The sequence below is a fragment of the Nyctibius grandis genome, chromosome 2 (assembly GCF_013368605.1).
Source record: "Nyctibius grandis isolate bNycGra1 chromosome 2, bNycGra1.pri, whole genome shotgun sequence".
Classification (NCBI taxonomy): Eukaryota; Metazoa; Chordata; class Aves; order Nyctibiiformes; family Nyctibiidae; genus Nyctibius; species Nyctibius grandis.
In genome coordinates this window covers 100,174,000-100,188,219 of record NC_090659.1, presented here as the reverse complement: position 1 = coordinate 100,188,219, position 14,220 = coordinate 100,174,000, and the positions used below count along the sequence as shown (strand labels likewise).

Below are 14,220 nucleotides of genomic sequence, written 5' to 3'. Positions count from 1 at the left end.
ATGTGAAGATGTAGATTCTAACTTCAAACTGCTATTTCAATTCTGGAAACCTCATGCTTAAATCCTATCCTCAAAATCAGATCTAGGGAAGGGGGCCAAGCTTCAAAGATAGAATGAATCTGAATTCAGTTTATGTGTTAACACAATGAATTACAGAAAAAGGAGCGTTGATGAGAGACTTAAGGTTTCACAGAGAAACTTGAATTAATGAAAAACTGAGTGACTATGTAATTACTGAACTTAAACTGCACCCTGCCAATAAAAATCTCTCGCATAAGTTGTATTCTAAGCATGTTTTGCACACAATCAAGCAAAGCAGAGCCACACAAAGCTAGAGATCTGAGTTTTCACTCATCTCAGCTTCCCTTAGACATGTCCTGTTTTTCTGCTCAGAAGGGAAGAGTCCATGTGTCTATGAGTTCAGGATATGCTTCTTAACCTGTGAGGAACTAAACGTTGTTTACACTCCTGTATAGAGTGATCACTGTACTCCTTTTAAGTGTTGCTAAATTATTCATGTACTGTGAATACATTTTATGGTTATGTGCTTCTTTTTTGCCTTAAAGTATATTAAAACCAGTGGTTTTATTTTCATGTTTATCTATTAATTTTGGCTGCTGTTCAACAAAAGAGCCGCTCTTGCTAGTCAGCAAATTCTTAGGTCTGAAAGTCAGCTTACAGGCTGAATGTACAACACACCAAGGAGTATTCATTTCCTGTATTAGGCTAATGCTGTGTCATTTTTAGTACTGTTGTTTATGTAATGCTGTAGGTATTCTTGCTCTCTTTCTCTTTTGCCCTTAAAGAGTGAGAGAGCAAGGTGTCTGCCTTGATGACCTTGCAATATAGACCTGACAAATTACGTTTGTTAGAGCAAACAATGTATGTGAGAATAGCAAGCAGAAAAGAAAAGGAAAAGCAGTGCTTTCCAGGGAAGAGATTGCTTCTGGCAAGAAGGTGAAAGCAACAAAGGGAGAATTTAAATACGGGGGCACACCTAGATAGGTATTTTGAAGATTATTTAAATAGGAGTGACCAGCAAAGAAAAGCAACCACTAGTGGGAGGAAACAACAGAAGTGAGAGGGAGACAGATGTGGGGAAAGTTTAAAGCTCAGAAAAGGGAAAAAAGAAATAACGTGATGAGATCGGATAGGGCTGCATAATGAAACCCAAAATAAAGATTTGAAATAAAGTATGTATAGATACAGTAAAAGATTATAGCTTTGGGGATTATAAAGTCATACTGATCCTTAGAGAGATATTTTTCGCTACAAAATAAAGGATGAAAAATTCTCCGGGAGAGGATTACACCAGTGAAGTTTATAGATAAGGCTAACTCAGATTTCTGGAAGTTAAAGCAGGATTTCTTGCTCCTGTATTTTTTGAGCTAGTGTTTTGGTATGAGTTTGTGAAGAAGACTGTGTAAGAACATTTTATAAAAGGTAAATTGCAGTCTAGTCCAGGAAGAGGAAGGTGACAATAAGAGATGCAGAGGTTCAGACAGAAAAATGCTTTCAGTATTTTAAGAGATTGGAGAAGATTCGTGTGAAGACATGTGTTACAGTAGAGCTTTTGGTAGAAAGCGGCAACAAATGGAGAAAGAGAAGAATGGAAAGTAAAATCATGAGAGAAGACTTAGAAGACCAAAGAATAAAATAAAAGGGAAAGAAAAAAGAGAAATTGAAAGTGAACAAGCAAACAAACAAAAAGCTGTGACACAAAGTATACTTAGAATGAGATAGTCTAGATAAAAGCAGAACAAAACACTACAGAGTAATGGGGATCCAGAGGCAGAAACTAGATACCTAGACTTTTGTATTGAAGGAAATAGTAGTTGCAGTAGGAAAAGTAGTTTCAGCCACTCTGAAGTATGTTTATGTAGAGTTTTGTAACTGCCACAGAACCTTAAAAATTTTTTTGAATCTTGCTTTTTTGGCTTTGACAGATGCAATCTGGTTCCTGTCAATCCTCTTCAAAACATTGCTTGTAATATCATATCTCTGAGTCAATTCTGTGATAATCCACTCCCTACTGCCTTAAATTTCCCTATGTTGCTTTTCTTTATCTGATGTATCAGGCTACTTTTATACAAGGCACTTTATGCCTTAGCCTCAGTTCTGTCCTGTTTAATTGATTGTGATATCATTAATCTCTGCCTCCATTTTGTCATTAATAAATTTTTCACTGGTAGTAGTTTTCTCTTGAGTTCTTTTGTGTACTAAGAGTGTCCAGTAAAAATCCATCTTTAAAATTGACCTATCTCATTGTGTTTTCAAAAATATGACAGTGGCTTAGCATATAATATGTTGAAGCTACTGATAATTACAGCAACTATAATAATTTTATTATTAATTTTTGTTCTTCTTCTGCCTTTCATTATACTTAATAGAATAGGGTGTAATCCTTAACTGAAGCTATGGGCTACTAGTGCATCTGCAAAACTTCTGTTTGTATTATCTGTGAGTTGGTTGTACAAGTCTAGGTGTGCTCCATTCTCTTCTGTAAGAATGCTAGTAGAAAAATGAAGGCAATATCAGGATAAGCAATGGTTCAGCCTCACCAGGCCGTATATCAAATTGGTTATGGTCACTTTTGAGGGTTATACAGCTGATCCTGAAACTCTCCCAAAGCAAGATAATGCACACACCCTTTTTCTGTACAGAGTCCCTGCACAAACACATGCATATGTACATGTACACACTCATGTGAATTGAAATTATAATTCTTAAGTAACCTGTACATGTTTATTTAAACTAACCCATAGTGCATTTCAGACCACTCCATAATACTGGAATTCTGAAAGGTCAGGAAATAGTCCTCTAACTAGCTTCATAAGAAATGAACTGAGCCACAGCCTAGAAATTTTTAATGCTATAATTACAAATGAATCCTGCATGTTCTTAAAAATGTTAGGTTTATATCCAAAATCATCTGTTTCTTGAAAGTGATCAGCTTTCTAAGTTGAGAGGTAGTTTATTAAAGGTTAGATAACTAGTTACAGAGATAGATAATGAATGTGAAAATCTACCGTTTTGTTCAGTCACCTTAATAATGATGATAAAAACCATGGTTTGTATAATACTGCCTTCCTCTCCTTTGAGGTGTTGCTGAAATCAAATAATGGTTAAACATTTTTGCACATCGCACATCTTTAGATCAAACCTAGGAAATTCAACTTATTCCTTGGGAAATCTGAGCGAACATCACCCACAAGTTTGCTCCAGCAAACAGGATAAAAGGTATTCTGGAAAGGGATGCACTGTTCTATTGGCACAGTTCTGTTTTTGTATCAATGAAACTAAATATTCATAGTTTATGGACAGGTGACCTTACTAGCTGGTTCTAGGGTAATTTTTTCATGCGCTTTCCTCATGGGCCGGTGAGTATTTGAGTTGCAGTAGGTAGAATACTTTAAACAGAGAATTCAACATCAGAATGCCAAATATTCCCGTGACTTGAATGTCAGCCTGAAAAGTAGACAGAAGAAAACAGAAAAGTAGACAGAAGAATTAATTCTGGCTTGAATGTGAATCTCATCATTGTTTTCACATTTTTAGGTGAAATAGGCTAGAGCTATGATGGAACTGGGTGCTCTCAGTAGTTGCTGTTGTGTTTGTGAATCAGAAGAAGTTGTGTTTGGGTGAATCAGTTACATAGTCATTGAAACACAGACCAGTATTAGAGAGCATGATTCTTTGACATTGTGTTCAAGAAGTTAGCAGAGAATGATTGCTTTCCAGTTTCTGTTACAATAACTAAGTACTTGCATAAGGTAGAAGAAATTCTGGATTTACTGTGAGTCAGGTCTGATTGAGCCGAAAGTAGTTTTTAGTGAGATTCAAAGGTGGGGAGGACTTGAAATCCTCTTGTAAACAGAAGTGAGTCTGAGTCTCCTATTTGGTAGGTCTGACCAAGACAGTCATAGATATATCAGACAAAAGGTCTACGTCACTCTGACAAAACCCTGAATACTCTCTTTTTCTCCTCTTATAAATGGCCGAAAAGACATTTTTGCTTGACATGAGATGTCTCAGAATGACACATCCCTTCCTCTTCCCTGCCCTACTCCCACCATAAATGATTCGAATGGGACTAGGCACTGTTAAAAGGAGGATGGAGGGAGAGAAGTGCTGTTGAATGGAAAAATTACTTGTTCCCACACCTCAAGCTTGTATTCATCGTAATCAAGTACCCCACGAATTTCTCTTCTTGTTGGCAGTGAACAAGGCGTGAATTTTATTCAGAATATTAGGAATGAGTGAGATGGGGTTATAATGAAAACGTTGTGCAGCTTTATAGCTTTCACAGAAACAAAATCTTTACATGAAATGACAGTAATCAGTATCATAGAATAACAGTATTTAAATGAGTATATTGAGTACAGATATGAATTGTATTTATATAATATAAGCACTTGACTTTCCAGAGAATAAAAATTACTTTAAAATTATGTGAGAGGTCTGAGATAAAGCAAGTGGAAGCTCTGAATTTCTGCTAAGGATTAAAAATCCAAAAAGATAGGTACAACAAGTCAAAGCAGGAGAGCATAATAGGGCACCCTGTAGTGCTCAGCTATTAAAAGTTTAATCCTTGATTATGAATTTTATTGCTTTTGTATATTTGTCTCAGATGCTTAAAATAATGTTGTCATGGAATTTTGGATTAATGTTTTTACATAATTTATTGTAATTACATCATTATTCTGGTTTCTCCTTTTTTTTTATCCATCAACTGCTTCTGATTTCAGAACCTCAGCAGTGACCCACAGTCTGCTGCACAATGATATTCACAACAAATTACACGTATCTTATAAATAAAAAAAATGATAGGTTGGGGTTGGTAGAAGACAGAATTATTTGTGCTCAGATCAATAACATATAAAGTTTTTTAGTATGGGTAAGCTAGAGAAATAGCATAATTTGCAAAGATTGCTGTTGCAAATATATACAGAGAATTTTGGAGGGTGAGAATTTAGTTAAAACCAAAATAATTCTAATTTTGAAAGAATTTAATGTACATTTAATGTTAAAATTATAATAGTAATAGAATTTTAGGCTAAATTCATATAATCCAATTTCTGTGTATAGTCTTCTCCATTTGCTAGCTCTAGGTCTGAATCATATGCTTTTTCATTTATATTTTACCTGAAGTTCACTATATGGAGCACTGTAAAATCTAGACATATAAAAACTTAATTTCTTTTCTTTCAGTATTACAATTCATTGTGATACTTTTATGCTGCTCACCAAGTTGAGCCACTGTTAAATTTTAATATTCTATTTAAATTATAAACCTCTTCCTCACTTGCCATGCACTCTTTCAATATTCATGAGTGCAAAAAAAAGTCATTGTGCAATGGGAGTTAGGGCCCTCCAACAAGAAATGATATTGTGATTATTTTTTATTTAATATTTTTAGTGAATTTTTAACACATATTAGGATTCTCTGATGGGAATGAATGTACTGATGAAAGTATATTTCTTAGATTGTTACCTATTATTTTGAATGTATCTTTTGGATATATATCCCCAATATAAAAAGAAAAAAGAAAAAAAAGAAAAAAAGATGTGGAAAAAAATCTGCCATTCAATTAGCAGTAGAATGTCTTGCATTATTATAATGAAAACTATTCCATATTTGCACTGATGTACACTGAAAGTTAAGATTCTGCCCCTGGCTAAAAAAAAAAAGAACAAAAAAATCTTTGTTCAAATATAAACAATTCCCTTAAGCTACTTCAAAGGTACCAGCATACTATGAATACAATAAGAGAGATATCCCATTCCTTCTCCTTTAGAGATAGAATTTTACAGTTTGTCTCTTCTTTGAAAGAAAGTAGCCTGTGTTGACTATTGTGTATGATAGAAAAGATTAATTGGGAAGACATGTGGAGTAAAAATTAGAGGAACAGTGGTCTCTGGAAGTCTGAATTCCCTCTTTTATTTTCCTCCTATTTTTGGATTCTTTCACTACCTTTGCATCCATGCTTTCCTTATGTACATTTTAATTGCTCTTAAATGCTACAGAAAATGAATTACTTCAGTCCTCTTTAATCTTGGGAAATTTAAACACAATACATATAATGTGACATAATTCCCTCAAAATTTCTTTATTAATGGAGGAGTTCCCTGCTTTGTTCAAAAGTTTCAGAAAAGGAAACAGAGAATATATAGAATAAAATTCAAATAGTAAATGGATAATACTGTAATAAGAATTATGATCTGGTGATTATGAACTGCCTTGAGTAACGAAATTTCCAAATGATCAGGATATCCAAGGAAATAAATTTGGGTGTGAGTTTAATAACAGGGACACTTTTTCAAACATTCCCCATCACACTTTGGAAAAGAGGAAGAAATAGTTTCCATCCATGTGGACATATTGCCAAATATTAATTGAATCAGAGAGCTAATGGAGTGGTGCTGGAAAACCAGGGAGCTGGCAATGATCACAGTATTCAGATTCTGCTGTCAAATTAAGGATTTGGTCCCCTATTAGCACCTTTCCTGCAGTGGAATGCAGTGACATGAAAATGTATTCTCCAGTCTGTCTAAGACTTGAGCTCTTCCTACCCAAAAGTTAATAGCTGTTTCCATTTAGTAAGTATTGGGAATGTGGTTTCAGATAGAATTAACAGAAGTAAAAGCTCTAAATATTTAATCTCTGTACCTCTGCCCTGAAGTAATGCTAAAGTTAGATATCCTGCAACCATAGTCAGCCTCATAATGACCGTACAACCATTCTGCACATCATGAGGCAAATGGAAGCCCCTGAGGTCTTTTAAATAAAATGAAAACAAAAGGAAAATCCAGGCAGGGGATTTTTAAAAGATTTTAGTTTGATATACCGTCTTACAAGGGGTAAACAAAGCATGGTAATATAAATAACACAGAGAGTGTTTACAATGGTTGGAGTGAAGTAGGCAACCATCATGAACTGGAACTAAGTACATAGTTCTGCCACTGATGGGTAATTAGTCTTAAGGAAGAGTAAATATATAAAATAACCTTTTCTGCCAGAACTCAAGATTTGTGTGTGCAAAATGTGTTAGTGACAATAAATGTACTAGGATATTCAGTACAGATACCCATGCATAGATATAACTATGAGGTTCCATATTTTTCTTTAATTCTGCCTTTATGAAGTATTTTGATCTGCAAAAGTAATTTGGATTTCATTAGAAACCTGCTGCATGATTCCTTCTGCTATTTTCTTAAACCGTCTTCATTTCATTGACTACAGGAGCCCTTTACAACATTCTTTCTAAATGCAAACGATGGCAAATTTGACCACCCAGATCGAACCTTCTCTTCAGTAGCCAGGTCTTGGAGGAACAGCCAAAGAGATACCTCAGATGTGAAGGTAACATGTACATTAAAAAACCTGATAGATGTGCATTTCCTTTTGTGATATTTTGTTTTATGTAGGAACAAAGGGGGTTTTATATTTCAATTCTTTATATTCAGTATACTAGATATATTTAAATGAAAGGTAGTTATTACTAAAGATTATTGTTCTAACAGAAATGATCAAAGATTCTTTGAAGTTGAGTGGACAAAAGGTGTTTTGTTTTTAGAGAAAAACAACCTAACTGATCTAATTTAGATCAGATAATCAAGAGATGGAGAAAAGCCCAATAAATTGTTCTTTCCTGCTGTTAACTCAATATTTGGCCCACTCCATAAAACACAGCAGGAATTGGATTTGACCTTAAAGTGTCATATTGTTATAGCTTGCCTAGCTCTGGGTTTGCATTGCCTGGGGCAATTAATAAAGCATTAAGGACAAGACCCATTTAAAATGTTGGCTTTTCTGTACAGCTTTATCTTTTACTTGACTGTGCCTGGGGATATTATGCAACAATACGCATTAGATTAAAACAACTTCTACACGATATACAGAAACAGCCGGAGAGCAGGGTGATTTTACTGTTGTTATTCCTTACCTATTGTTAAATACAAAGGCTAATTGTTCGTATACATGGGACCTCATCAGAAAGAAACCAAAATCTAATAATATTTTGAATAATATGGTCCTTTCTTGATTCTCTTTTTCTAATAATAAGGTAGGCAAAGGCTGCAGCATTAATTGCTCTTTTTTTTAAACGTTATTTTAAAGTGAATATCTCGCTCTTCTATTTTCATACTGCCACTCATACGAGGAAATGCTAAAGTTAAGGTCACATTGCTATTATATTTTTGGCTTAACTCTAGAAAAGAAGAAGATTTATTGATTTGTTGATTTACTTTTATTCCAGATCTCCTGTTTATATAAATTTACCATCAGTCCTAGAAGTGTATGTAGACAAACCATGTTGTTATTATTTAGTTTCTAGTTAGAATAACTAATTGTAAATTGTATTGCCATCTTAACATACAGGTGAATATGCTTTTTTTAAAAAAATGAAATTAACCTAAACCTCTTACAACCTATTTCATGGTTTTTATGCTTTTCTGGAAGTTAATAGTATTTTAATTACTATCACTGTTACCTTTGTAAGAAAAACAAAGGAAATTTCAGAATTTGTTGGAAGGAATTCAAGTTAATATCTACTGTATTTGAAATGAAGCTATTTCTTCAAATTCAAAGTGCTGACATTTTGATTTTTCCCTTTCAATGAAATCTGTTATTCCTGGAATTCCACCAGAATATCTGGGAAAATGGCCTCCTAGGAGTGGGGCTGAAATAAAAGATAAGAGCTTTAACCTGAAGAATAAGGGAAGACAGTTGGAAGTGACTGTAATCTTCTTGTCTGGCTTTAGTACACAGGAGGAGGGCAGTTAAATACATGAAGGCATTGCAAAAGATAAAGGAGTGTCTATGGACAGACAGAGGGATGGTATTCAGCTACTGTGTACAATTAGTGAAAGGATTGTTCCTAAACTAGCAACCTAATCAGTTATCGGTAAAACAAAGAACAGAAATGTTTGTATGAAAGTACCAGAAAGGTTTGTATGAAAATTGCAAGCATGTGGGAATTATGGAGGGATAGTTGTTGCATTACAAAATGTATTTCTATTTGAAAACCCCAAGTTATTAAAATAAAACAAGTATTAAAAAGATGCTCAAAACCAGATACTCACCTTCAGAAAAGGAAGAAAAAAGGTGAAGATGTGGGGTAGCTACATACTTTGATGTCATTTAATTTAAAGAATGGAGTTGGGAATAACTTGGGTAAAATAGTAACAATTAAGGGTCAGAGTTGCACTAGGGGAAAGACTGCAAAATAATGTATTCTAGAATACATTGGAGAGCCTGCCGTAGAGCCCCAGAGTCGGGTTTAGATATATATACATTTCTATTATGCCATTAGAAAGAGAGATACTACTTGGAGCTAAGTCATTACAGAAAATCTAATATGGGAGGCACAGATGAGGTATGTTAGCCAATAAATGTTTTGTCCAGATAATCCCTGACCTGTCTGTTCAGTGATACTTTAGGGATTAAAGATGCTGTTTAAAATATGGTTTTGTTAATTAGTGAAGATGCAGGCAAGATGTGTTTACAAATTAACCTTGAATTGATTTATTATGAGTTCATTCAGTTTAAGATAAAAATAGATAAACAAAAGCAGATTTGAAAATAAGATAAATCTTTAAGGGATGCTAAAGCAAATAGAAAAAGTTCATAAGCTATCTAAACAAAAAAGAAAAAGTAAAAAAAAGATAGAAATGAGAGATTTTTTAATGTATTTAATACCAGCATTCAGTGTATTGCATCACCTAGTTGACCCTTTAGGCCCTTTCCATTTGTAGAGTCTGTGTTTCTTAGTTATAAATCAAGAATGTGTATAGCAGCTAATTGTTGCTGTTGTTTGTTGCTTAAGATCTTAATGAACTGCATTTCTCAATGCCATGACATCAGGGCCAACTTTTCCCTGAGGCCTCAGAGTTCATTCTGCAAAAGGATGGGAAACTGAACTATTATTAATACCACAAATACCCCATTTTTTCAGATTAGTTGCTTGGAATGCCTTACAGGCTTTTCAAGCATTTTAATCAAGTTTTCAGGGACTGGAAAAGCAGTGAGGTTTGGGGAACTACCAAGAAGACCCCTCAAAATCTCTACCCATTTTGCCCACTCTCCTTAAGAGCAGCAACCACTCAGTGTCTTGCACAACAAAAGACCTTCAGCTCTGAGAGTGTGAAACATCCAAAAATTCATCTAGCAGTCCTGCAAGAAAGTAGATAGTGTGCAAAAGAGAACATGTATAGAGGTTGCATGTGAGTACGAAATCTTAAAGCATGTTCTCTATCAAAGTGTTCTGCATATTTGTATAGCTTCTTCTGGCTGAACATGCAGTTATAAATGGGGGTCCTTGGCAGTGTGGATTCCCACGTGATATACATGCTGTAAACTGTTTTCCCACTCTAAAGATTTTTGAGTCTTTATAATAAATATTAAGCACATGGAATATGGGCTATCCATCAAAGTAGCAAACTTTGAAAACTGTTAAGAATAGCAAGCGTTCATTATTCATGTATTCCTTATCATATATTTGAAATTTATCTGAGCTCCTTTAAGTACGTTTAATCTCTGATCTCACTAATCTCATTAATTACTGTGGCACAGGTTATGAAAAAAAACCAGCCTGTGTAATGAATTAATCTGACATTCTTCAATGCTGTGTATTGTAAGATGGCCACAATTTTTGCTTTCAAGTACCATATTAAATAATGATATGAATTGCCTTAACTCTTTATTAGCAAGATTTTAAAATTAATTTTTTTAGGAAAGTAAAATCTGTATTATGGTTTTTTTTCATCAGTTATTGTTTAAGAAAGAGGACTATGAGATGCTTTATTCTTAAGTGCTTAAGTCACTTCTGAAGTAGGTCAGTTTTAACTAGTAAATTGAGATTTTTAAGCAACGCAGACACTTCCAACAAGTGTTCTTTTGCAGTCTCCATATAGTTTTAAAAGAAACATCCAAACCACTTTTAAGAAATTCTGCATTAAAATTTAAAAAACAAATACCTGACATTTGCAAAAGAATGTCTGTCTCTTTAGGAAGCTGCAGTTCTGCGAGTCGATCTCCTTTTTTCACACGCATGTGTCCTCTCTGGCATTCTCTCTCTCTGTTTCTCCCTTTCTCCCTTTCTCCCTTTCCCTCCTTCCCTCTCTCCCTTTGCCTATGTGTAGTTTCCTCTGGAACTAAATTGTTTCACACTGAGTTAATGAAAACAGGGCTGTGGCAGTAGTTTGATCAGTCTGAAAAACAGGCCGTAATTGCTACATCTTGAATTGTGGTAAAAGGTACACCACCTTTGAAAAATGTAGCGTATGATATATTATTGCGTATGATATATTATTGCTCAATGGATGATTAAAGATCTACTTAGAGCGTTTTGTTCCTTAAGTTTGGGCTGTTTTGGTTCATTTTCAAAGAAACATGTTCACCTACAGTGAATTAAACAGAATTAATACAGTATGTACTATGGTAGAGTGGTAACACACAAGGGAGAACCTAGGTAACAGTTTATTTTATTGTGTCTCCCTTCATCAACATCGACCTTCTCTTGAGATAATCAGTACAAGCTGGAGGAAGAATGAGTGTTTGCGGAGTGACCTTTGAGGAAGCAAGTCACCCGGAAATGACCATAACTTGGCCAGTCAGGTTTCACATTTTTTCCTTTCCACCTCCCCCCCCACCCCGGCTCCAGTTTTTGGTGACATTGACTTCCCCAGAACCTCCTGTTCAGGCAGTAATCTTTCCTAATGCCTCTCGAACTTGTTATATTACTTTTTGAATAGTGTGTTTAGAAGTTAGAAAGGTAGCTCTGACAAAATGTCATTAAGGTACCTTAGTGTGAATTAACACAGTTAATGGAGGTACTCATGACTGACTCCTTGACCCAGTACTAGGCTCTTGTGGAATTAATGGATGCCAGGGGATCAACCTTTTGGGAGGAAAAGAAAGAAAGAAAAAGAAATAGCAGCTTTAAAACTTTGAAGTGAATTATCTTAGAAAAGTGAAAACGTCTGGGTTGGATTTGATTTCATTGGGAGGCCATAAAATGGTATACCCTTAGCAAAACATATTAAACAGAAACGTCAGATTTGATGCAAGTGGTGTACAATTATGATAGTGTTAATAGTGGTCCTCTATCACCCCAAGACATATTTGTAAAGTTTAATTTCTCAGCAGCTTGGATTTGTCACAGGCTTGTAAATTAGAAAATGCATTTGGGGATGTTTTCTTATAAGAAGACACAAGGCATATAATACTGTTAACTATACCTTGGGGTTTTAGTATAGCTATTAAAATAAACTACAGATCACATTTACAGACAAGAAATGTCTGTTATAATATTCATTTCACCATTTTTTTACACCCCTCTGTAGCTTTACTACATCATTCTTCATCTGAGAAGAGCCAAGCTTCTTGGGCAGTTTGAAAGGTAGCTGACTATTAAATGATAGAAAGCTAAACTGTCTTATTAGAAGTGTGAATGAAAGGGGAGCAGAGGAGGTTACCAGCTTGTGAAATGTCAAGGACAACTAAACAGAAATTACTGCAAATGGATTTAGATAGGTTGAATCCTTATTTTTATTAACTCTTTGAACTTTAGATATTTATTGTGGTAAGAAATTACCCATGACAGGTGATGTAGTCGGAAAGATTTATTTAGAACCTTTGATATGTTTTGGCAAGAGCAAAGAAACCAATAACATTTACTGAATTATATCAGTTAATGAAAAATTATATATCAGCTGAATGGCATACAATAACAATATGCATCTAGACTGCATAATTGTTCTGTGAATGTTTTAAAAATACCAGACTTTTAAAAAATATTGGTCTTCTGTGTCGTTTTTCTTTGCATTCCCTCATTTTATTTCTGCAAAGAGATGTAACTTCTGGGGAAGCTTTTTATGTTGTTATTTTTGATGTTTTCCTTTGTGTCTTGATTTACTTTGGCTGACTCAATGTTTATAGTGTAAGATGATAATATTTTGAGATTTGTCTTTCTTGAACATTTGTAGCTTGAAACATAGACTTCTCAAAATCATGGTAGCTTCAAACAAGCATTCCTTTGCATAGACCTGGCTTTGCATTGACCTTTTACCACTAGTGCCACTGAAGGTGCAATAGGAGTTTTAAGGATCCACTTATCAGCTATTCTGTCTGTCAAGTGGAAAGCAGATCGTGAGACAGAGGGTCCTCTGTGTCCTATCCCCTAGTGTAAATGCCATCTCTGAGATGATACATTTTTCTCATGCTAATTTCTGAGTCTCCTTGTCCCTGTCTTCAGAGTGAGTTTAACAATGACCCTTCTAAAGTATGAAGCTGATGATTTGTAAGAAGCTATGTTGTATGGCAAATTACACTGTTCATAAAAGGGAATGAAAAATAGCAGATCCTGTCAGAAAAGTATGCAATCTTAATCTCTGATCTAAAGACCACAGAGGTTGCTAAAAACATTTATTTTGGCTTCTGTGTGATGAACATGTGACAAAATTAATAAGGCCAAAGTATATATAGGAGTAAATTAAGTTATGCACTGTTTAGGAGTAATTCTACTAGCTAATTTGAGGAGATTAAAAGAATATTTTACAAACCTGTAACTAAAACTTAAGCAGCGTAGCAATACAGAAGGTAAAATCATGGTCCTTCACGTGGACTTTTAGGAGCTGATAGGCCTTAAAACCTTTCCAATAATGCTTTCCAAACATGTAATAAACTATGCAAAGAGAAAACAATAATTTGTTCTCTGTTTCTGGGATGAATTGATAGCTAGGACAAGGGAAAATGGGCTTAGATTGTGTAGCAAAAGATTCAGGCCAGGCGTTACGTAAAACTTTCTCAGTTGAAGAATACTGAAGTCCATTGATGGAAGGATTGTGGAGTTACTGTCACTCCAATTCTGGGAAAACAAAATAGACAGATATCTGGCAGGAAAGATGGTATAGCTGAGCCTCTTCTGGAATGGAGGAATGGGCAAGGTGATCTCTCTAAATATGACCCTGAAACAGTTAGATATTTGAGGTATCTGTTCCCTGTCCTTAAGAGGAAAAACACCAAAAAAGCTGTCTCTCTCTAGCCATAATCTTTATTAGAAGATGAACTGGCACAAGCCCACTTATGAAACAAAGAAACCCAAACTTGGTCTGAGAAAAATGTAAATAGGTTTTGAAAAAAACTCTAGCCCTTGCTAGTGTTGCCCTTTCCTTCATTCTTGTTTTCATTCTTACAACTTTCAGTGGCTTCTTGGTTAA

The 14,220-nt window shown here is 34.8% G+C and overlaps 1 protein-coding gene across 2 annotated transcripts in view; it reads left to right on the top strand.

Annotated features, from left to right (window-relative positions):
* Positions 1–14,220, top strand: part of NBEA (neurobeachin) — a 560,398-nt gene that overhangs the window by 470,119 nt on the left and 76,059 nt on the right. For both annotated transcript variants that reach the window (XM_068419495.1, XM_068419505.1), the window contains one exon: positions 7,244–7,363. In XM_068419495.1, coding sequence (XP_068275596.1) covers positions 7,244–7,363 — 120 coding nt within the window. The remainder of the gene's footprint in view (positions 1–7,243; positions 7,364–14,220) is intronic.